The sequence below is a fragment of the Equus przewalskii genome, chromosome 6 (genome assembly GCF_037783145.1).
Source record: "Equus przewalskii isolate Varuska chromosome 6, EquPr2, whole genome shotgun sequence".
NCBI lineage: Eukaryota > Metazoa > Chordata > Mammalia > Perissodactyla > Equidae > Equus > Equus przewalskii.
Window position 1 is genome coordinate 35322760 of NC_091836.1, and position 23388 is coordinate 35346147.

Below are 23388 nucleotides of genomic sequence, written 5' to 3' on the forward strand. Positions count from 1 at the left end.
TGACTTATTTCACTTAGCATAGTGTCTTCAAGGTTCATCTACACTGTAGCATGAGTCAAAATTTCTTTCCTTTTTAAGGCCAAATAATATTCCATTGTATGGATATACCACATTTTGTTTGTCCATTCATCTGTCGATGGACACTTGGGTTGCTTCCACCTCTTGACTATTGAAAATAATGCTGCTATGAACATGGATGCGCAAATATCTCTTCCAGATGCTACTTTCAATTTCTGCGAGGTATATACTCAGAAGTGGAATTACTGGACCATCTGGTAATTCTGTTTAATTTTTTCAGGAACTGTGATACTGCTTTCCACAGTGACTGCACCATTTTACATTCCTTCCATTAATGCACAAGAGTTCAGTTTCTCTATCGCCTCACCAATGCTCTTTATTTTCTGTTTTCTGATTACAGCCATCCTCATGGATGTGAGTTGGTATCTCATTTTGATTTCGGTTAGCATTGTTGTAATGATTACTAGTATTGAACATCTTCTCAGGTCCTTATTGGCTGTTTGTTTGTCTTCTTTGGAGAAATGTCTATTCAAATCCTTTGCCCATTTTTGAATTGGGTTGTTGTTTTTTTTATCGCCTAGTTTTAGGAGTTCTCTACATATTCTGGATATTAATCCCTTATAAGATACATAATTTGCAAATATTTTCCTCCATTCTGTGGGTTGCCTTTTTATTCTGTTGATAGTGTCTTTTGATGCACAAAGTTTTTAATTTTCCTGAAGTCCAATTTGTTTGTTTTTTTTCCTTTGTTGCATGTGCTTTGGAGTCATATCTAAGAGATCATTGCCAAATTCAGTGTCATGAAGCTCTCTCCTCATGCTTTCTTGTAAGAGTTTTATAGTTTCAGCTCTTACCTTTAAGTCTTTGGTCCACTTTGAGTTTTTTTTTGAGTAAGGGTCCGGCTTCATTCATTTGCACGTGGAGATCCTGGTTTCCTGGCAGCATTTATTGTAAAGACCGTCCTTTCCCCATTGAATGGTGTTGACACCCTTGTCAAAAATCATTTGACCAGCTAATGCTCTTTGCAGGTTTTTGTTGAACTGTGCCTTCATCATTATTCCTTAGACGTGTACCCAAAAATGCCGTCCCCTCACACCAAGGATGTTGCCGCAAGCTGTCTTCCCCTCTCCTGCTCTGGCCCTGGTGTGCCTGGTCAGCCGGCTGCTCCTTGTCCTCGATCGCAGCTAGTGTCCAAGGGCTGGATGGTGGGAAGCAGAAACCCACCTTCACCCCTCACTCAGTTGCTGAACAGCAGGTGGGTTTTGTTCTGTGCCGGACTTGGACCCTGAGGGCTGGAGGCCTGTCCTTTCTGGGGTCCTCCCTGTGCTACTTCCAGAGCCCACTCCCTGGCCACAGGAGCAGATGAGGTTGTGGTGCTTGTGCTCCGGGGCGGGGAGAGCCACAATGCCTCTGGGAGTCACGTCTGGGTCTGTCCCCTCTACCATTACAGTGCCTCCTGCTTTCCTGCTGAGGTGGCCCCCAGCAGACCCAGCCCACTCTGGGGCTCACGCTGCCCTCCATTTCCTCCAGTGCGTCAGCAGGCAGCCATTTTTGTGGTAGGTGGGGTCTGACACCTTCCTGCACTTGGCCTCTCATGTTGCACAGCCCCTGCACTGCCCTCCTGCTTCCAGAGCAGACTTGCTGCCTGTTCCTGGCCAGCGCACAGGTAGTCGGGGGTCAGGGGAGCTTCTCCCCTGGGGTCTGGGGAGCCTTGCTCAGCCCCTGTGCGTGTGGCTTGGTCTTGCAGTGGCAGAGGCTCACACTTGCCTTGGGGATAATTCAGGATGAGAATGGGAAAAAGCAGCTCCCAGACTGCACTGCCAGTGAGGACAGACTCATCCTCACACCCCTGGGCCAGTACCAGGTAAGGTCTACATCCCGGAGGTGTCTGGCTTTCCAGGCAGCATGGCTGTTGGTCCTGCCAGCCTGTCCTCGTCTCCCCCATCACCCCTGTAACAGACACATCTCCTCTGAGTCATTAGCAAAGGTGTATTTTCTGGATTGCGCCCATGACCCATGTTTCACCTGGCGTTCACCTCTCCTGCTGCTTCTAGATCATCAACAGTCTACGCAAATTTGACATCAAGTACCAGGGCAATGCAGAGCTGCAGCCCATCCAGAGCTATGAGATTGCTGGCCTGATCCGGCTGTCTTCCGCCATCAACCACAGGATGAGTGTGGGCGGGAGAGCCGCACCCTCGTCTCCGTGCTGGCTTCCTGTCCTGCCAGCCTTTGGGAGAGGCCAGGTGGAAAGTGCAGACCCCACCCATGCCCACTCTCCCATGTCTCTGTCGGTGCTCTAGTTTGCAGGCCAGATGGCTGCCCTGTATTCCTGGGCTGACTTCTTCAGCAGCTTCTGTCACTACCACCTCACAGAGCCCAGGCTGCCAGACAGGCACCTGCTGCGCCATGTGTGGTGGGGGCACACGGCCGGCTATGGCTGGCACCCCAGGCTCAGCCTATGCTTCCTGGGCAGCTACCAGACACTGCTGTCACTCCTGCTGGCCTTCTTTGTGGCCTCTGTCCTGCATTGGGCCCCTGCCCTGCACCCTCCTTCTCATGCTGGGCTACCGCCTCTACACCATGGCCATCACGCTGCTGACCGAGCAGGCAAGCTGCACCAGCTCTGATCGCAGGCTGACCGTGTCCCTGGGCAAGTCAGTGGGGTGGCCACACAGTCCCTCCCTTGCACCTAGAAGGCCACCTCTGAGCCTGAGCCCAGTCACCTTTGAGCTTCTAGGGGAGATTTTCCTACAGCTCTGGAACCATCCAGAAGAACCTGAAATGAGAAAGGCACGTTGTCAGAGTCATGAGTCGCCTGGTACTGGGCCCTCCCTCCTTCGCTCAGCTGGAGGCCCCTCAGTGCGATGGCTCTCAAGGCCTTTCCCTTCTATAACCATTTGTGGACTTAGCCATGTGAAGCTCAGGAGTCAGGGCGTCCCCAGGAGCGCTTTGGCCTCTGCCCTCGCTGTTCTGGAGGTGGGCAGTATGTGGCAAGTCTCCTCTCCCCAGGTGACACCAGGACAGTAGCTCAGCTTCTGGCTCCAGGGAAGAAGCAAAGACCCTAAAAGAGATTGCTGAGGAAATTAGATGATGGTTCTCTGAATCCTAATTTTAAAGCTACATTTGGCAAAGCAAGGGTCATTCTCCTTCATTTTCTCCCAGCAATTCCAAAGCTGGGCCATATGATTCCACTTTTGAGGAGAAAAGATCCTCTAGGAGCACAGATACTCGGGGGACCCAAGGTGCTTCACCTCTGGCTCCGTTCCAGCCCTCGAGCCATGGAGCACGTCACTCAGTGGCCGCCCGGCATCACCACCTTGTCCAGGACTGGCTCTCGTCTCTGTGGGCGGAGGGCAGGTGGTGGGGCCTCTGAGTTGGGCATCTGGTCTACAACCAAAGATGGTCAAAAGCATTGTCTGTATCTTCAGTAAAATCAAGTGCTCAAAGACATGGTCCCTTTTGATAACACCTTAATGTTCACACTACACAATGGTTACATGGTCACTGTCAGAAATCATCCCCACCGGGTCTCAAGCACCTCCATTCATCGCACAAATGACGCTCCGGAGAGAACATCTCAACGGTGATTTTAAACCAAGCCTGCTTTTGTTTTGAGGTTTTCAAATTGTAAACGTTGGGCTTTGTATTTTGATGTAAACTCAAAATAAAGGCATTTTGGGGCCTGTGACCAAAAATCAAACCAGATCTAAAACCAACCATGGATCTGAATAAACCTGTTCTTGTTCCTGAGTCTGTGGTGCCTGGGCTCAGCCTCCAGTGTGGTCACCTACACAGTCCCCTGAGTACTGGGGGACTGCAGAAACCACTGGGTACCCCCTCGTCCTCACTCAGAGGGACAGTGGGTTCATTTACAGCGGCAACAGGCCGAGGCGACTATAACACTGAAGTGGCCAGGAGTGGCGGACCCCAGGAGCTCAGGGAAGCAGGCCCAGAGTGGGCCTTGGCCAGCACAGGCCTGGAGCTGGAGCTGAGCCAGAGGATTTTGCCTTCTCCTCAGCAGGTCAGAGTGGCATTAATACAAGAAGCTGACACTCCTGGGACATGTGTTGCATTTTCTGTGGCTCTGGAAGCTCAGAGGGTCATGTCCAGCTGGGAACTGAACTGTGCACTGGCCAGCCCCACATGAGCATCTTGCTGGGAGGGCTCTGTCCTGGCCTGAGTGTTAAAGGTCCCTCTTTCCCTGGGCAGGGTGGTTGCTTCTGTCAAATTAGACGGAAATAAGATATCATAGTTTCTACAAGCTCAACATTAACACATTAGTGGCTTTTGTTACCAGACTCATTAAGTCAAGAAAAGAGATATGAACACACTTTGTGAGACGATGATCTGGGGTCAGATAGCAGTGGTGCTGTTTCCCCACGACACTCGCAGTGGACATCCACCCCTGCCCACGAGGGTGGGTTGTCCCCCTTAACCCTCTGTCTCCAGCTTCACTCATCCCCCACACACCACCCTGTCATCCACATTTCTCTCATGCTTTTTTTTTTTTTTGAGGAAGATTAGCCCTGAGCTAACTGCTGCCAATCCTCTTTTCGCTGAGGAAGACTGGCCCTGAGCTAATATCCGTGCCCATCTTCCTCTACTTTATATATGGGATGCCTACCACAGCATGGCGTGCCAAGCAGTTCCATGTTGGCACCCGGGATCCGAACCAGCAAACCCCGGGCCGTCAAAGCACAACTGCACACTTAACCGCTGCGCCACCAGGCCGGCCCCTCTCATGCTTTTTTCTTCACCTGAAAACACTCCAGCATCCTAAAAGAAAAATGAAAGGCTCTACTTCACCCACACATCCATTAACTGTGAAACAGCCACCTACTGTGTGCACCTCAGCTGTGGTGGGGACACGACCCCAGAAGTCACAAACAGCAAAGAAGGTAAGGTCAAGGAGGGGACAGGGTCCAGTGGTTGGGGCCTGGGAGGCAGTATCTGGGGAAGAGCAGATGGCACATAGGAAGAGCAGCCCACAGTGGCTGGTACCCAGGGAGCCAGGGCAGAGTGGGCGACTGGGGCACCAGCTGCTTGCGGGCAAGGGGAGTGGGTCCTTACCTTCACAATGATCCTGAGTTAAAGTTTGCAAAGGGCTCTCACGGCAGAGTTGAGAGGAATGGGGGCCAAGAGCAGAGGCAGAAGTATAGTCGGGAGGATGTTGGGGTGGCTGGGTGCGGGCATCGGGAGGAGTCCTGGGGTCGTGGCAGCTGGGGGACAGGGAGACACATCAAAGAGGAAACAGACATCCAAGGGGAGAGGCTGCCGGCCCAGCTCAGGGGAGGTCAGGCTGGGGACGGGAACCCTTGCCGCACCACTCAACACCTCTCCCAGGAGCCTCAGGAGTGGTTTGTGCCCTCTGCCTCCGCCTCCTCAACTCCCACTCTCCCCTCCACTTTCTGCCATCTGGCCACCACCCCAGCCACTGCCAAAGGGCCAAATCCACACACCTCTCAGACCACATGGTCCCGGGCCTTCTGGGAGCACTCAGCACAGAAGCCACAGCTCCGTGGTTCTGAGGCTTTTCTCCAGCGACTCGGCAGCCCCTCAGGCTGCACTGTTCCTTGGCATTTATTTAGAGGCATCTGGTAATATCCCAAGTGTGCTGTGTCCCACAGAACGTCATCTGGAAAGCCCTCAGTTTGTGCCTCTGAAATCTTCTCCATTAACATCTATGTCCTAGGCAACCCAGGAAGGTGGGTGAAGCCAGCTGTCTACCTCACTTGGCCCCCAACAGCCTAGCACTGATTTCCTGCACCCCCCCTTTTCCAGGTGAAGGGGGTGCTGTTTTCACCGCACACAGCCCCATGCTCACTGCTAAGATGCACAGTCCTCGGAGGCCAGGCCGCCGAAGGTCTGCTCGGTCCCCCTGCCTCCTCAGCCAGCTGACATCCTCTCATTCAGTCATGACTTCCTCACCCTCCTTCCGCTTGCACCCACCTGCCCCTCCTTCGGGGTTGGATTAAGTGCCTGCTCTGTACTTAGCCCGCCATTCCACAAATAAAAGCAGAGAGGTACTTTTTTACCACTGCTTGGTGCTGGGTCCTTCAAGATGCTTCAGTAAATACTGTGACTGAATTTCCTACTGGCGTATTTCTCCTTGAGGACAAGTAGTATATTTTACTCATCTTTCTAGCTCCAGCACCATAGTAGCTGCCCAATAAATACATTTGTCTGACAAATATTTATTCTACCTATTGTATACACACCCAGCTCCTAAGCTCTCAGGAACTGAAATATGAACTACTTAGATAAATTCGTTTGTACATGAATAAACAAGGACTGGGACAGGGAAAGGGCTCTTGAGTCTAATGTTGAACAAAAATCGTTGGGGAAAGACACAGTCACTGTCTTGGAGGGGACCTGTCCAATCATTCAGATCGTAGAGCTAGATATGAGAGCAAAACCTGTAAACTGTTAGGAGAAAACATAGGAGGCAACCTTCATAACTTTGCGTCAGTCAATGGCTTTTTAGATATCAAAAGTACAAGTGACAAAAACAAATCAGATTTCATCAAAATTAAAAATCTTTGTACTGCAAATGAGACTATCAAGAAAGTGAAAAGACAACCTAGAGAATGGGAGAAAATATTTGCAAACTCATATATTTGATAAGGTACTTGTATCTAGAATATACAAAGAATACTTACAATTCAACAATAAAAAGGTAAATAAATCATAAATGGGCAAAGGATTTGAATAGACATTTCTCCAAAGAAGATACACAAATGGCCAATAAGCATGTGAAAAGATACTCAGCATCTTTAGTCATTAGGGAAATGCAAGTCAACCACAATAAGGTATTACTTCACAATCACTAGGATGACCGTAATCAAAAAGACATACAATAAGAAGAGTTGGTGACACGGGGAAATTGAAACCCTCACACATTGCTGGTGGGAATGTAAAATGATGTGACAGGTTTTGGCAGTTCCTCAAAAAGATAAACATATAGCCCAGTGATTCTAGGTATATACCCAAGAGAACTGAAAACATGTCCATACAAAAATTTGTGCACAAATGTTCATAGCAGCATTACTCATAATAGCCCCCAAGTGGAAGAAACCCAAATGTCCACCAACAGAAGAAGGGAAAAATAAAAGGTGGGCTATCCCTACAATGGAATATCTAGCCATAAAAAGGAATGGAGTACTGATATGTGCTACAACATGGGTAAACTGGAAAACATGCTAAGAAAGAAGCCATTCACAAAAAAACACATATTGTGAAATTTTGTTTATAGGAATTGTCCAGAATAGGTAAATCTATGAAGACAGAAAGTAGATTACTGGTTGCTTAAAACTGGGGAAGGAGGGACAATGGGGAGTGACTGTTAATGGGTATGGGGCTTCTTTTAGAGAGGACAGAAATGTTCTAAAATTAGACTGTGGTGATGTTTGAACGACTCTGTGAATATACTAAAAAACAATTCACTTTGGATGGATGAATGTGAGTTATATTTCACTAAACTTATTTTTTTAAATTATGGATTCTGTCAAATCCTGGGGTGCTTTAACTCTGAGAATGTATCCTGAGAATTTCCTTGTACAGGAATTTTAGAGGGTTATTTCTTACTTCATTCAACAGATATCCGGTACCCTAGTGAGCACTAGAATGTAAAGGTGAACAAAAACAGACCAGATGTCTGACCTCTAGGAGTTTAGAGTCAAAAAGATCAATGAGAAAGTGAAACTGCGGTAAATCTTCCTGAAATAGGGACACAGGAGCAAATAATAGGAAGATCTGATCCAACCATGGAGGTCAGGGAGCCCTGTTTTTCCTGAGGTCTGAAGGCAGAGTAGGGGCTCACTTCTCTGCAGAAAGTGGGGATGTGTTTCAGGGGGAAGATGCAGCACAAGGTGGCCCAGGAGGTAGTGTGCGAGGAGAGGATGGGGTGGAGATGACGAGAGGAAGCCTGGAGCAAGGCGAGAGCAGAGAGGAGCTGGATCACGCAGAACCTTAAAGCCCACAGTAACAGTTTTGTGTTCATCCCCAGAGGGTCGGCAAGTCCTTACTAATTGTACATGAGGGAGTGAATGTGATCTGACATCACTTTGAAGAGGTCACTCTGCCTGTTAACTCCTTCCTGGGGCCTTCTGTTGGCCTGGGTGGGCATCAGCATCTCAACCACTCCATTACAAGAAGCAGACCATGTGCACCAGTGAGCACCCAGGAGCCAGGGGCAGCAGTAGATGGAGGTGGCCATGGTGGAAGAGGGACACCTGCTTCTAATTTCCAGGAATGTTTATGTCTTTCCTCATGAACACAAACAGCCTTTTGAATACTTTTGAGGTATTATAATATTTATTTTTGAGTCTTTTTCCGATTGCTCTATTAACTCTGTTTCTTCAGGTGTTAGCTCTTTTTATTGCATTTTTGGTTTCATGGTGTGTTTCCTCAAATACAGGATGATTCTCTCTGTGTTTCTGAGGATCCTCATTCACTTGTGGATGCAGCTTGCTGACAGGGACTGTGTGGGAAAGGCAAGTTCTAATAATAGTGGAAAGGTTGTGCTGGTAGTTTACAGTAAGGGGTTCATTAGCTGCCAGGTCACTTCCCAGCCTCCAGCCCCAGAGCCCAGGTGTCCACTTCATCCTGAGGGCAGACGCCACTCTCGTCTGTTACTCAGCCCAATCAGAAACTGGCCGAGCTGCTGGAAGAACAGTGTCCTGATGAGTCACCCAGTGACTGCCCCTGAGCCTCTCCTGGCCCCTCTATCCCCCTGGGACATCCCCTCCACTTTCATGGGAGTTCTCTCTTGCACCTACTTTAGATAAGGTTCCCTCTAGACTTATCTCTCTATAAAGGTGGCCCTGTCTGCTTTCCCTCTCTCAGGACTTTCTCACAGTTTCTAGCATCCTGATGGCAATTTCTCACTTCCCAGTGCACTCACAGTTTAGTAAAGTACACTTTTTTTTTCTTCAGCCATTCCAAGAGATTTTGATTGATAGGAGAGACAGATGCCATAATAAACATAACTTAAGTTTCCCTTAATGATGGAGAAAAAAGTTTAGAATGCTGTGGATCTTCCAGATCACCATTATGAAGATCAATTATAGAGAGTGGCATGCTCTGCAGGAAATTGGATGGCACCAAGAAGAAAACGTTATGCCAATAATCACAAGTTCACAGGAGCTATACTAATGTTCTTGTATAGACAAGGTTTCTTTGCAACATGTGACTTTACTATTTTCCAGGATAAAACTGTTTATTCTATGTCAGTACACTGAGAACACAGGCTCACAATGAAGACCTTGTACAGCTGCTTGAGCAGATTCAAATTATCTTTTAAGAGAGAGAAAAAAACCACTTTCTAACTGCATTAGCCACACACGTTTAGGCTTTTGTGTCATCAAGAATATAATTCAGGGGCCGGCCCGGTGGCACAGCAGTTAAGTTCGCACGTTTCGCATCGGTGGCCCAGGCTTCACCCGTTCGGATCCCAGGTACCGACATGGCACCGCTTGGCAAGCCATGCTGTGGTAGGCATCCCACATATAAAGTAGAGGAAGATGGGTGGACGTTAGCTCAGGGCCAGTCTTCCTCAGCAAAAAGAGGAGGATTGGCAGCAGATGTTAGCTCAGGGCTAATCTTCCTCAAAAAAAAAAAAAAAATATATATATATATATAAAATTCAATCTCCTAAAATATAAATATTTTAATAGAACATGTTTAACCTCTGCCCATATGGCACCTAATGCATTTTGTCTTGTATTTTTGGTGTAAATTAATACCTGCATCCTAGGAGACTATGACTCAGATAACTAGATAATTTGTCATCCAAATGAGAACACTTTGAGAATAAAAGTAGATGCTGTTCATCATGACTCCCAGAAAACAGGCATAAATTGGGACTGTTTCAGAGAAACCTGGATGGATGATCACCCTGAACAAGCCCCAGTGCCTTGCCAACGTTTGATGGGAAGAGTCTGCTATGTATGTTACACATTCATTCCTCCCAATCACCCTTCCACCAGTGAGATTAGGTAGATGAATGGAGAGCAAGCATTTCTGTGCAGGGCCAGACCAAGAAAGGTGAAAATGTCCTTGCGGTTATAGTCCTATTGAATCTCATGAGGGAATAGCTTTATAATTTGAATTATCTACTTATTTAAATAAAAGGTTGTCAAATGGGAAAACTGTCACCATCTTTTTAGCCATACCTCAGGGCTGCAACATGGAGACAGCTTCCTTATCTTTCATTCCTTTGTATCACAGAGTTTTGAGTTTAGAGCTCTTGTGCATTATCTCATTGCATCCTTGAGATGAATTCATCAAGGCAAGTCTTATTACATTTCCAATTTACTGAACAGGGACCACGATGTGCAGAGAAGTTAGATGTTTTTTTTTAATCTGATGGGAAAACATATATTATTGTCATGCCTATTTTCATTTCTCTGATCTTTTAGTGCAAGTATTTTTTTTTCATGTCAATTCATCCTTTCTGTTTTGTGAATTGCCTATGAATGTCCTTGCCCATATTTTTGTTAGGATGTTCATTTTTATTTTCTCTGATGTTTAATTTTTGCTTTTTATCAGAGCAATAAGTATATCTAATTTAAAAGTCAAATAGGGCTCTCTGGATTGTGAGGAAAACTAGCAGTGTCCTGCCCTATTGTTCCTCTCTCAACTCATCTAGCTTCCTAGTGGCAATCCTTTCAGCTTTTATCTGTTTCTTCTGATATTTATCTTCATATTTATGAATAATATTCTTTAATTTCTACTTCTTGATTACTTTGAATATTATATACGGACTTATTCTGATGGAACATAACAAATTAGCACTTATACTAAACACCCACCCACCTCACCCCAGGCACAAACCCTTCTCCCTTTTTTCTTTTTGAGGAAGATTAGCTCTGAGCTAACATCTGCTGCCAATCCTCCTCTTTTTGCTGAGGAAGACTGGCCCTGAGCTAACATCCATGCCCATCTTCCTCTACTTTATATGTGGGACACCTGCCCACAGCATGGCTTGCCAAACGGTGCCATGTCGGCACCCGGGATCTGAATGGGCGAACCCTGGGCCGCAGAAGCAGAACATGTGCACTTAACCGCTGTGCCACCGGATGGCCCCCCTTCTCCCTTCTAGTGCAGTTACGCTTTCTGATCACGTTGATATTTAATGTTGATATTAGCATGACTATGGAAACACTGTTCACTCGTGAGCTATGCAGTGTAGTACAATTATATTTCCCTTCTGGTACAACATTTTGTTCTTCCAGGAGTTAGCACTTGCCCATCTGCTCATTAGCTTCATTTTCTACGTCCTCTTACTAATTCTTCCCAAGCTCTCTGTCGGAGCTGAAGACTCCTCTCAATGTGTTATCTATTGATTCCTTTTCTTTTCACCTTTCGATCTTCCTGCCCAACCTGGCCAACCTGGTCTACAGACCCATCACACAACTGCCATGCTGGGACTTCTCTCCGTCACCATCCAGTGAATTCTCGTCATCTCTCCCCATGTTGGTTCTTTGTTTCCCAGGTTCTATGTCTATTTTTTGGTTTGTTTGTTTGTTTGTTTGCCTTTGTTTTCTAATTATAATGTTGCATATCCTTCAGCAGCATCCTGAGAAAAGTGGACAAAAAGTAAAATCTTGAATCTTGGCGTGTCTGAAAATGTATCATGAGGGAAGATCATACCTTCTTCTTGCCCACCAAACGAGCCAGCCCATGCAGAGCAGGCGGACAGGGACACTGTCAGAGGTCCCAGGACTGCGGCACCCACTGTACCAGGAGGTGGTCTATGTGTGTGCTGAGGAGGAGGAAGGGGGTGACGCTCTAGGGCTGGGACCAAAGGGGAGGCATTCCAAGTTTCAGATCCAAGGGACAACGTGACCAGAGGTTTTGGCAGCAGCACACAGGGTCAGCTGGAGCTCGGGTCAGCAAACATTGTCTGTAAGGGTGAGACACTACATATTCTAGGCTGGGTGGGCCACACAGTCTCTGCTACAGCTCCTCAGTTCCGTCTTTGCAGCAAAAGCAGCCACAGTACGCCAATGAGCAGGTGTGGCTGTGTTCACAGAAAACTTATTTACAGAACCGGGTGGCGGTCCACCTACCATGCTGACCCTGAACTAGAGGAGGAGAACCAGAGGAGGAAGGCCCAGTTCAGAACCCCCCGCAGCAGGCCCAGCAGAAGCAGGGAGGGTCTGAGCTAGCAGAGGAAGCATGAAAAGGCTCAGGGAAGCACAGTCCCGAGGGAAACAGTCCACAGAGTTCAGTGATCAAGGACTGGACAAAGCTGGAGAGCAACAGCAGGGCTTCTATCCTGTATCCAGTGGAAGGTGGGGACAAACTGGTCTGGGGCAGACTCAGGCCAGGATTTCCAGACTTACCAAGAGAGAAATAAAGATGTTCTGTAAGGGGGAGGTGCCAGTCCTGAGTCCGGGACACTGCCAGGCCTGGGTCCCAGAGTCCTGCCCTCAGGCCAATGCCCTCTGCCCAGCTCAGAGGGGAGCTACACACACCAGGCCCAGAGGGATCCATGAAAGGAGGGGGCCAAGCTCCCTCCCAGGGTCCCCTCTGGGGAGAATCCAGAGAGCAGAGCCTGGACCCCAAGAAGCCTGCCTAGAAAGGGCAGTGGAGTTCCAGGGTTCCCTCGGTTTCCCAGGGCTCCCAGAGAGTAGGGCATGTGCCTGAGGCCTGCCCAGGGATGTAGAGGCCCACCTGGCCGGGCACACGTGGCCCACACAGCTCCCCTGGGGGTGCACACCCATGTGCAGACTGAGGCAACAGCTGTTTCCAAGCTCAGGGCTGCCCGCAGCTCTCCAGCTGCCCCTCTGCCTGCCCTCTAAGGGCTTGTGATAAAGGCTCGGGATGGGACACACAGGGGCAGGTGGGTGCACAAGGGCCTGGGCCTGCTCTAGGTAACTTCCAGTCCACCTGGTGGTGGTGGGGATCCAGTCCTTGGGGGTGCCCAGGCCCACCCTGTACCACCTACTGGTCTCCCCAAGACCATGCTCTGTCTACCCTAGACACCTCCACCTCCCCCTTCCTGCCTGTGAGGACCACACAGGAAGCTGCTGGCTTTGGCAGCTTTACTCCTCGACTCTCTGCTCTCATCAGCTTTCTCTGGGCCCCAAGGACAACCAGGTACATGTAACCCCGCTCCAATAACCAGGCCTCAGGGTGGTGTTCTCTCAACCTGGCCCACCTGAACCATCTCCCACAGACACTGCCCTGGGGGTGAGAGGCAGCAGAGACCCCAAGGCTTTGCTGAGGCTCCAGGTGCCAGATGATTCCAGATGCTGCCCAGCCTGAGCCCCAGTCCTCCCCTCCCCAACCTGGCCCACATCGCTCCACCAGCAAACTGCCAGCATGCCCTGGGTCACCAGGGACCCATGAGAAGGCAGCCCCTTGTCTCCCTGGGGTGGATACTCCCAAATCCCTGCCCCTCCCTGGAACCCAGAGAGGGCTTGGCTCCTGCACCCCCGTCCCTCCCCTCCTGACGGTGGGCCCAGGGGCACAGGGAAATTCTCCAGCAGGCAGGACTCAGGGCCCCCTGGAGGATTCCAGAGCCAGAACCTGGCCAGCCTGCTGGGGACTTCCATGTCCTCTGTTAAGGACATTCTTTCCAGGCCCTGGGCTCCACCTGGGGTCTTGATCAGAGCATAGTCCTCGTGCATTTGCCTCAGGCTGGGGTGGGCAGCTGCCCAGACATGTTCTTCGGTGTGGCCTTGGGCAGCAGTAACATATGTGTCTGGATATACAGCCTCCCCACCCTATGGCTCCCAGGAGCCCAGTGAGCAGGTTCCAGGGCGTTGGGCTGGGGGGCACCAAGGAGACATATAGAAGGTCCCAAAGGACCCAATGTCCACCAACTCAGCCCCTCCACCATCCTCCCATCCCAGCCCTCCACAGCTAGAGGGCTGCCACCAGGAAGGGGCTGGTGCTCACAAGCTGAGCAAGTATGGGCCCAAGAGGTGCCTGTGGCCTTGTCTGGGGTTCTAGGGAGTCAGATCATCTTCCCCCTGCACTCCTCATTCCATGGATGAGGCCCAGAGCTTGGAGGGGACCTGCCCCAGGAACCCAGCACAGAGCAGCTGCGACAGCTCCTCTTGTCAGGCTGCTTTCTCCATTGCCTTGGACTCAGGCTGCACAGACCCCAGTGCGGGGCAGCTGAGAGGGCAGGGAGGGTGCTGGCAGGGGGAGAAGGGCTGGGAGCCAGGCAGGGCCGGAGGCGACCAAAGCCAGTGTGATGCATAGCTGGTAAGCGGGGAGCTGCTGGGAACACTGGAGACAGAGCCCGGGAGGGGGTTCTCCAGCCCCAGCCCTAGCCTCAGCCCTACTGCACCAGTGGCCTGCGTGTGTGTGTCTCTACACAAAACTAGCTTGTGCAGTCCCTAGGCAGCACCCTGCCGAGGCTGGAGCTGAAGGGTGGAATTCTCCCCTAAGGCCCTGCCCTGGTCCTGCTAGGACTTCATCCATGAGGCCCCAAGGCAGGGCCTTCACCCTTCAAAGCCCCTCAACCAGCAGAGAGTGGCTACAGGCCTCAGGAATGGGCCAGTGAGTGGGTGACAGGGCCACCCTGGCAATGGTGTCCAGTTCCCAGCAGCAGCAGTGGGGACAGGCGCTGGGCCCCTCTAAGGTACCTGGGCAGCCGGATGTGGGGGTGGGGAAGGCAGTTCTGTCTGCTCAGGGTCAGCAGTCCCCTTTGGGGCCTTTGCTGCAGATGAGGACAGCAGGTTGGGGCTCCAGCCACCATCCTCCAAAGTGTAGCCCAGGGTCTGGGCAGGCCGGCAGCCCTCCTCTTCATACTTGGTCCTCCAGTAGAAATGGGCTTCTCCATCCCTGTACAGCAGCAGCAGGTCACAGAAGAAGGTGATCTGGGAGAGGCAGGGTAGACCCATGGCCTGGCCCCCAACCTGCCAACCTGCCACTTCCCCAACCCTCAGCCCAAGACTCAATGTCAGCACAGGGGTCTTGGGTGTGCACTTGGGGGCCGGGTTGGAGGGGTGGACAAGCTTGTCAGCAGCCAGAGGGAGCCACATTGGCCAACTCACCACACCCAGCTGAGCCGCTCCGGTGCCCAGCGTGATGGTTGTGGGGATGAGCCCAAACTTCTCTGCCTGAGAGAGACCTGGGCTGAGCCTCTCTGGCTGTGGCTGTTGCCCCCTCCCACCCCCTCACTCCTGCCCAGCCCCACCCCCCTGGGCTGGCCTCACCTGTCCAGTGACAAGGATGTCGAAGTGGCTCCCTAGAACTTGAGCAGGCTCTGGGCCTTCATGCCTCAGGCCTCCCACCTGTGAATGTCTGTCCTGGGGGCAGGAGTCTAGTGGCCTGCTCTGCCCAGTCCTCACAGGCCTCCATCTTACTCATCTATTAACTCCATCCCCCTAGCCTGAGTCCTGGGTCTCAGTCTTGTGTCATTGCCGAGGACACAGGGGACAAGCAAGCTGGGAGCTGCCTCTCAGAAGTTCCCTGCCTGCTGAGGGGACAGGGGCAGAAGAGTCCCTAAACAGACACCGGCACTGAGGTGGGGGAGGTGGGGGAAGACCCGGGGCTGTGGGGTCTAGAGAGAGGACTCACTCTCCCCTGGGAACCGGAATGGGAACGAGGGAAGACTTCCTGCCGGTAGACCCTCAGGCTGGATTCCCAGGGCTCAGGAAGGAGTTCTGGGCAGAGATAGTGCAGAGGGGAGGGGAGTAGGGTGTGGGCAGGTCCAGCCCCACAGGCTGCAAAGGACTGGGGAGGCCAGCGAAGCCAGGCCAGGCACGGCCCAGCAGGCAGTGTCACAGGGCATCACCTCCAGGCCTGGTGGCTTTGTGCACACATGTATAAGCATGATGAGGTGACATGAGGGGGCAGAAGGATGAGACAGGTCTGCTTAGGAGACTCAAAGACATGACAGTACATGCAACTCAAGATGCTTGAGTGCATCCTGGATCAGAAAATAAATTGATTTAGGACTCTTATTGGTACAGCTGGGGAAATTTAAATAGTGGGTTTATCTGCCAATGTTAAATTTCTTAAGTGTGACAACAGGACAGCAGTCACACAGGGGAGGTCCTCCTTCTCAGGACAGCATTGAGAGGGGTGAGTGTCCAGATATCTGCCACCTACTTCCCAATGGTTTCCTTTGAAATCTATCTAAATATATCCAGCTCACTCTAGAGAGGGAGAGAGAACGCAAATGGGGAAAAATGGTAAAAAACAAAACAAAACAAACCCAACTGTGGTGAACCCAAATGAAAGCTATGTGGGTTTTCATGGTACTAATCTTTGATCTTTTCTATAGATTCTTGTAATTTTTTAGATAAAACCTAAAGGGAAAAGTAAAAAGAAAGCCCCGTGTGCCGTGGAGGGAGATGCTGGTGGGACTTTGTGGGGGGTAGACTGTGAGAAGTGGACAGAGGACAGCATGGGGCCACCTGCTCTGCCTTGCTGTCCCTACCTAGGTCCTGAGTCTGCCCTCTTCTCCACTCTGGCTGGGCCACCATCTCCTCTGACCAGACCCCATGGTGACCACACAGGGCCCCACCTCTGCCCTCATCCACCTCCCTCCAGCAGCCCGATTGGTCTATCTCAATGCACAGACCATCGAGTGCCCCTCCCTTGAGCCCATCTGTGTCTCCCACTGCTGCTGTGATCCACTTCAGCTCCTGAGAGGGCCTCACAGGGCCCTGTGATCCAGGGCGAACCCCTTCCTGACCCAGTTCAAATCTAGGAACAACCCCACTCAGCAGCGGGGAACCCTGGAGGTGCCCCAACTCACACATCTCAGGGCTTTTGCCCACACAGCCCCTGCTGCCTGGACATCCTCAAGATCCCCCTCCAGCCTCACATCCTGCAGGAAACCCTTCCTGAGGCCCTGGGTTGGCTGACGTGCCTCCCTGGGTCTCCTAGCTGCAGCTTCTACCCCATCGCAGGCTGTCCACCTGGCTGGGCTGTCTGTGCAGGAGCTCCCTGAGGTGGGGAGGGTGGAGTTTTGCAGGCCTGGCCCAGGTAGGGAGGCTTGGCAGGTGTTTGCTGGAGGCTGTGACACTACAAAGACACAGTACATGTGCTGGGAGGGACCACACAACCAGGACCCAAGAGGAGCTGGCAGGAACTCTGCTATTCTCAGGAAGCAGGCTTGTTGGATCTGATGAATTACCCAGCACTGGCACTTTCCAGGGAAGGGCCAGAAGCCCGGACATGGGCAAAGAGGATCACACGGATTCCAGAAAATGCAGAACAATGGCCCTAGCACAATTTCAGGACAGTCTACAAACCGAACATTAAATGGATGTCTTCTGAGCATTTTGAAAGGGAAGGACATCGTGTGTGTTTCCGAATGCCAGCACATCCTTTGTACATGTGCCTCACCTCCTTTGTGGTCAGGGCCAACCAGGGACACTGGCACCCTAACAACTGCGGTGGGACCAACGACCAGGACTCAGGAACAGGGGCCCACACAGTGATGCTCCAGCCCAGCAAGCGATTCAATGTGAGACTCAAAGAAAGATATCACCATGGAGATGAGGGCTATGTCTCAGGTCCTAACTGCTCACCCAAAATTCACAACTGCGGAACTGTACATGTAAAAATGATTAAGATGGCAAATTTTCTGTTACACGTATTTTATGGCAATAAAAAAAATGGAAAAAAATCCACAGCTGGGGAGGAGAGCAAGTGTGCTCTGCGACAGACGCTGGATCCCCAGGACATCTCCAGACTAGAGAAAAAGTGAGATTTTAGGGGAGAGTCTGCATTTCTACATGAACAGACAAAAAGAGGGTGGGGCACTCTGGCTTGACCTCAGTTGTAGTGAAAATACCCAGAGATCATAAGTGACTCTGCGTTCAGCATAAGGAGTGTGCTGTGTTTGCCCACTAAAACAGAAGCTCCCCCGAGACAGGTTAACAGAGGCTGGGCATAGAGAAGGGGAGGTGATCTTCCAGCTTGGCTCTTGCTATTAGAGCCCACTTAACCATTGTGCCCAGTTCTGGGTGTTACACTGACAACCTGTGGAGTGTCCAGAGGCAGGACCAGGATGGCGAGGGGCCTAGACATCTCACAGAAAGCAACAGTAGAAGGATCCAGAAGCACACTGCTCAGAGGTGCACAGTCCCATGACCCACAGGCAGGGAGGCCTTGGGTCAGTGACTCAACCTGGCTAGGCCTCAGTCTTCTTGTCTTAAATGGAGACTGCAGTAATTCCAACTAGGCAGGGTGTTTGTGAAGACTGAACTAAACGATGCACAAAAAACTCAGTGCCTGGGCTACAGTAGCACATATTGAGCCACAATACGTGCTACTCATATCCTCAGTCACCCGGGAAGGAGAAGGGGGGACATGGCTGGTGACCTAGGGCTGATGGAGGAACCAGGGACCCACTAGGAGGCTCCTGGGCAGGCTTACCTCTGGGCATCTGCCCTGAACTTGTTCTGGCGTCACAAGGAAATTGGTCACCAAGAACACGTTCTCTCCCTGGAAGGCAAGGGTCAGGGTTGGCCTGTGCTTGGCTCCCTCGATGGGAGAAGCCAGAAGCGGGCAGCCGGGTTTGTGAGGGAAGGGGTCCTGTCCCATCGAGTCATCAACCCTGTGCCCCAGGAAAACGCCTCCAGTGAGGCAAGTTGAGGCAGAGATGGGAGGCTGGCTGGGTTTCTGGCCATTTCTGAGCCCCTCTCCGCCTCTTTGAGGCAAGATTTTTTCTCATATTCACTGTCATTTGCTCAACCAGAATTTTCCAAGAGCCTCCTGCTTCTAGACACTGAAGAGCCAGAGCTAAATTGGGCCAGGTGCCCACCCAGGCTGGTGGGGAGGGGTCCCCTCATCGCATCTATGGCCAGGGGCAAGGGGAACAGATGGTGAGCTCGGCCTGGGACAAAGGCAGGGTGGGTGTGGGGAAGGGGGGCTGGCCCCCTGTGCTGCCGTGAAGGCTCTGCACATTTCAGGGATGCACACTCAGGAAGGGGAGGGGACGGCTGGGCAGAGGGCGGTGGGGTGTGGCAGCGGTCAGGATCTGCAGGGACTTGGTGGCCACCATCATGGAAAGGGAGCCTCCCAGGGTGGAAAGCAAGAGTTGGCAGGCTCTGATGGTGTCACCTGTGAAAGCTCAGCCTGGCTGCTGTGTGGAGCACACCTGGAGGCCCACAGGAAGACCACAGGTACAGCGGCAGCAGCAGGGGAACCCGTCAGGATACAGAACGGACAGGAGGAAGGGACAGGGAGGTGTCAAGCCGGGTCCAGCTTTGGCACTGGTAGATGTCATGGCCTCATTGGATGAAAAGAGGCTCCTCTGGGAGAGAGAGAGGGTTCTCTTGGACGAGGGGAATGTGCTTCAGGAGGCAGCTATGCTGGGGGCAGGTGGTCCCCATGGTACAATTTGGGCATCAGCAGAACAGGGCTGGAAACAGGGGCTTTAGAGAAGCTGGGTGGAGGGAGATGGGGCCGGGATGCAGGGTGGGGAGGCCAGAGGAGGAGCCAGCCTGCAGGGCCCAGGGCAGGGAGGGGAGCATTCAGGAGCTCCAAGCCCTGCCCCTATGCCCCCCACCCCTCCATCAAGCTCAAGCCTTGAGTCCCCAGACCCTCTACTCAAGATGCAACTTTGTAAATGCAGTCCCTCTGGCCTGGCTTCCTGACCGTCCCCTTGTCCACCTGGAAACCTCTTACACATCCCTGAGAGCCTGTCCAGGCCCACTCCTCCATGGGCCCTTCCTGAGACGGGCCCTTCCTGAGACTGGCCCTGTAACAACACCAGCACTCCCTCTGGCATCACATGCCCCTCTTGCACACACTCGCTTGCAGGGGTGGGACCAGAGGTGTCAGTGCCTGGCAGCAGCACCCAGGCACCCACCTGTGGCGACTTCATGAAGTCGGTCATGTCCCACAGCCAGTTCCCCAGCTCCTTGATCTGAGTCACCGAAACCCCTTTGAGTTTGGTGATGATAGAAATCTCGGGGTCCAGGTTCTGCTCCTGGTAGCCTTTTTTGGCGATGATGGCCCACCCGGGGAGGAGGTGATGGGCAGCCTGGTGCGTCCCCGGCACACAGTGAGCAGTGGCTAAGCTGGGCCCTACCCACTCAGCCCCTACACACCCTACAGGCTCCCAGCAAAGCATTCAGGGCCCTGCCTCTTCTCCAGCCTCACTTCCAGGGGCCACAGTGGAGTTGCAGGGCTGGGCTTGTTGTGTGGCCCTGGGGTGGCCAGGCAGGTCTTAAAGGGAAATGGACCCAGGGTTCCAGCTGAAGGCCAATGTCTGGGGGCCAGCTGCCCCCTGCCTTGTGGTTCACTGCAAGATTTGGGAGGGAATTCTGCCACTGTGGCCACAGCCAGTCCTGACAGCTGTCCTAGGCAAGGGGCAGGCAGGCCAGACCCAGAGTCTCTAGGGCCCCTGCCACCGCTCGCAGGCCTTAGGGACAGCCTGGTTGGGTTAGGGTCTGAGCTGCTAATGCTGAGCAGGTGGGCTGGGGAGGGGCAGCCCATCCTCTTTAGGGAGCATCTCAATGCTGGGAGAGGTGAGGAGAGCCTGGGCACTGGGGACACTTGTTCCAGGCCCAGCGGTCCCAGAACATGATGCAATTGTGGAAGGTGCAGTTCACATCCAGGTCTGTCTGCTTTATTTCCAGAGAGAGAGTTTGGCCTCCTCCTTTGTTTTCTGTGCACAGAACCAAGGAGTCGGAGCCAGCATCAGAGATACAGAACGCTAACTGCCACAAACTGCCGTCAGGAACAGAGCAAGCGCTGCTGGCTGGAACGTGAGTTTCCCTTGCAGAAACCTCATTCTCTGGCTTGTTACTGAAGCCAGGGAGGGTCACAAGTGCCCACCCTGCCTGTAATGGCCACATCACGGCCTGTGGCCAGAAGTTCTGGGGAGGAGACCACCGATGGTCAGCCCGGGAGCTCCTCTAAGGCCCAGAGCCCCACTGTTAAATTGGCACCATCCAGGCCACCCCGACCTCTCCTCCCCTCCCCTACACAGGGGCCTGTCCAGGATGATGGTGTCTGCCTGGGCTCTGAGCCTCCCCCTGAGGGGCTGCTCTCCCGAACCTGCTCCCAGGGCACCGGCACATCTCAGGGCACTAGAGTAGGCAGGGAGGGCGGCTTGGCTTCTGTTCTCTGACACCTTCCTGAGTCCTACAGCCGGACAGGCGAAGTGAGGCCAGCTGTCTTCACCTTCCGATCTTTACTCGCTTGCTCATTCTGTTTCACCAAGCATGAATCTGGCACCAGCCCACCCGACGTCCCCCCACTCAGGGCCCTGGGGGAAGGGAAGGCTGCCAGAGCTGCAGGCCCATCTGCAGCACCAGCTCCCATCACCCTTACACTAAGACTGCCCAGGAGGAGCGTGGAGCCCCACGGCCGATACCCCCCTTTCAGATTCCTGGTTGTGAAGGCAAAAGAGTATCCTTGGGGCTCCACATAGGTCTCACCGATACACGTTCCCCATTTTCAAGCTTTTTTTTGCTCGTGTAAAGGAAAACTCGACCTTTGCATAGTATCTTGTACCCAGCCAACTTCCTAGATTAGTTTACTAATTCTGACTAATAGGTTTTTGTAGAATTAGGCCTTGAGTTTTCTAAGTATATGATATTACCTGCAAATGAAGGTAATTGTTTCCTCTTATCTGTGTTAACAGTTTTATTTTCTTGTCTGATTGTATTTGTTAAAACTACCAAAACAATTCTGAATAGCAGGATGATACCAGTTTTTGGTATTCAACAGACAGCTTTATAAAAGTGAAGCTTTCCCTGTGCCCCGGTCCGAGCCCAGGCTGAGGGCCTGCCTCTTTGGGAGATGGCTTCCGCTGCAGCGGAGTGGCCCACCCCCTTCCACTGACAGCATGCTCATCTTTTCTTTGGTTATCTTTCAGCTAAGGCTTCTCTTTTTCTTCCACATGGGCCAATTTTACTTGGAAATCATCTGTTTCCTCAATTTTCAAATGGATGCCACCAAATTGCATACAACCTTCCCCTGTAAGTCTCTTGACCTCAGCCTGCTAGTGGCCAGGGCCCTGTTTATCTGAAGGCCCCACATTTTATCCTCTCTTCCTTTGTTCAATGTTGGGAGTTTAGCTAGTTTTTTCAAATATCCAGTTTTTGGGCTTTATTTATGTTTTCTGTATCTTTTGGTTTTCTACTTCATTTTGCATTTTTAAACTTCTTCCTTATTTTTTTTCTAATTTTTTCTTCTAATTTTAAAGTTGAATATTTAGTTCTTTAATGTCAGTCTTTAAGAAATAAAACATGTTTTGTGGGGCTTTTCATTGTCTGTTAGATAATTTGTAATTTCGGTCTTGATATTCTAAATATTTTGATATATTTGATATGCTATGGTGAATAGAACATTTTTCTTATAATATTTACTAAGACAATGGCTTTTATTCTTGATGTGGCATCCTTGTGTAATATAAATTACAACCAGCTATGCTGTAAGTAGTAACGACCTGCTACTTCAGTCAACTCTCTTTTTGCCAACTGGGCTCTTAGCCAAGTCCCTTGTGTCCCTACATACATGGCATCATCAGCTACTGTACAGTTTGTCTGGATTTTCACCTGTATCTAGAGGCATCTGGCTGGGTTCCTGGTAATAAGTTCAGAAATGGATTCAGGCTATCTGAAGCACAGGGAAACTTGTGGGTAGCTGTGCAGGGAGCCTGTGGGCCTGGATTCTGGACCAGGTGGGAGTGCACATGTCCATGAGCTGCCCCTTCCTTCCTGGGAAGGAGCTGGCCACACCCAGCCCAGCAGACAGGCAGCAGGAGGGGTCCAGGCTCACCCTCCCGCCAGATAGCATTCCACAGCCAGAAATAACCCCACCTCTTCTCTAAACATCTTATTTATCCTGCCTCATCACACGGAGCCGCATTTGCAGGACCACGACGTTAAGCTCCATGATTAGTAACTAGACCCTCCTCTTGGCCCCAGTTTTACAGGTCCCTTTGAAGATTCCATGATTAAGCATGATGCTGGCTGTTGTTCCAGAATTATAAATGGCTGTACACGTGTACATAGTTACCACATTAAGAAATTATCTAATCTTGAGCTGTTTGTTGAAGTGTGACCACCGTCATACTCCCTCCCAGCTGCATTTCCTGGTGTCCAGGCTTCACTGGGCCGGTCCCACACAGTCTGGGCACATCACTGCTCTTTCACTTGCCAAGTGTGCACAGAGGACCCTCCCTGGGGCAGTGTGACCTGGAGGGGACCCTTGGGTGGAAACTGAGGACTGAGCTGTGGGAATGAGGCCAGGTGCAGGATCCTTGCTGGGGGGATGGGAAAAGACTCATTTCTTGTCCCAATTAAGTCTTTTTCTTTTTATTCAGCTTAACTTAGATCTGTTCTTCACATGCGTTTGGTTTTACTTTTCCTTTTTATGATTTCTGGGTATGCTTCCTTGCTCTTTTTCCCTGGTTTCTTTCCTTTGCTGCGT

The 23388-nt window shown here is 51.3% G+C and overlaps 1 protein-coding gene across 1 annotated transcript; it reads right to left on the reverse strand.

Annotated features, from left to right (window-relative positions):
* Positions 1-722: 722 nt before the first annotated feature.
* LOC139084238 (uncharacterized) lies at positions 723-20211 on the reverse strand. The gene is made up of 6 exons (XM_070626609.1): positions 19814-20211; positions 18376-18444; positions 17587-17689; positions 14625-14922; positions 4646-5240; positions 723-3082 (listed from the first exon to the last, which is right to left on the reverse strand). Exons 1-5 carry the CDS (start codon positions 20075-20077, stop codon positions 4775-4777), a joined length of 1200 nt encoding a protein of 399 aa, XP_070482710.1. The 5' UTR covers positions 20078-20211; the 3' UTR covers positions 723-3082; positions 4646-4774.
* Between the last annotated feature and the right edge of the window lie 3177 nt (positions 20212-23388).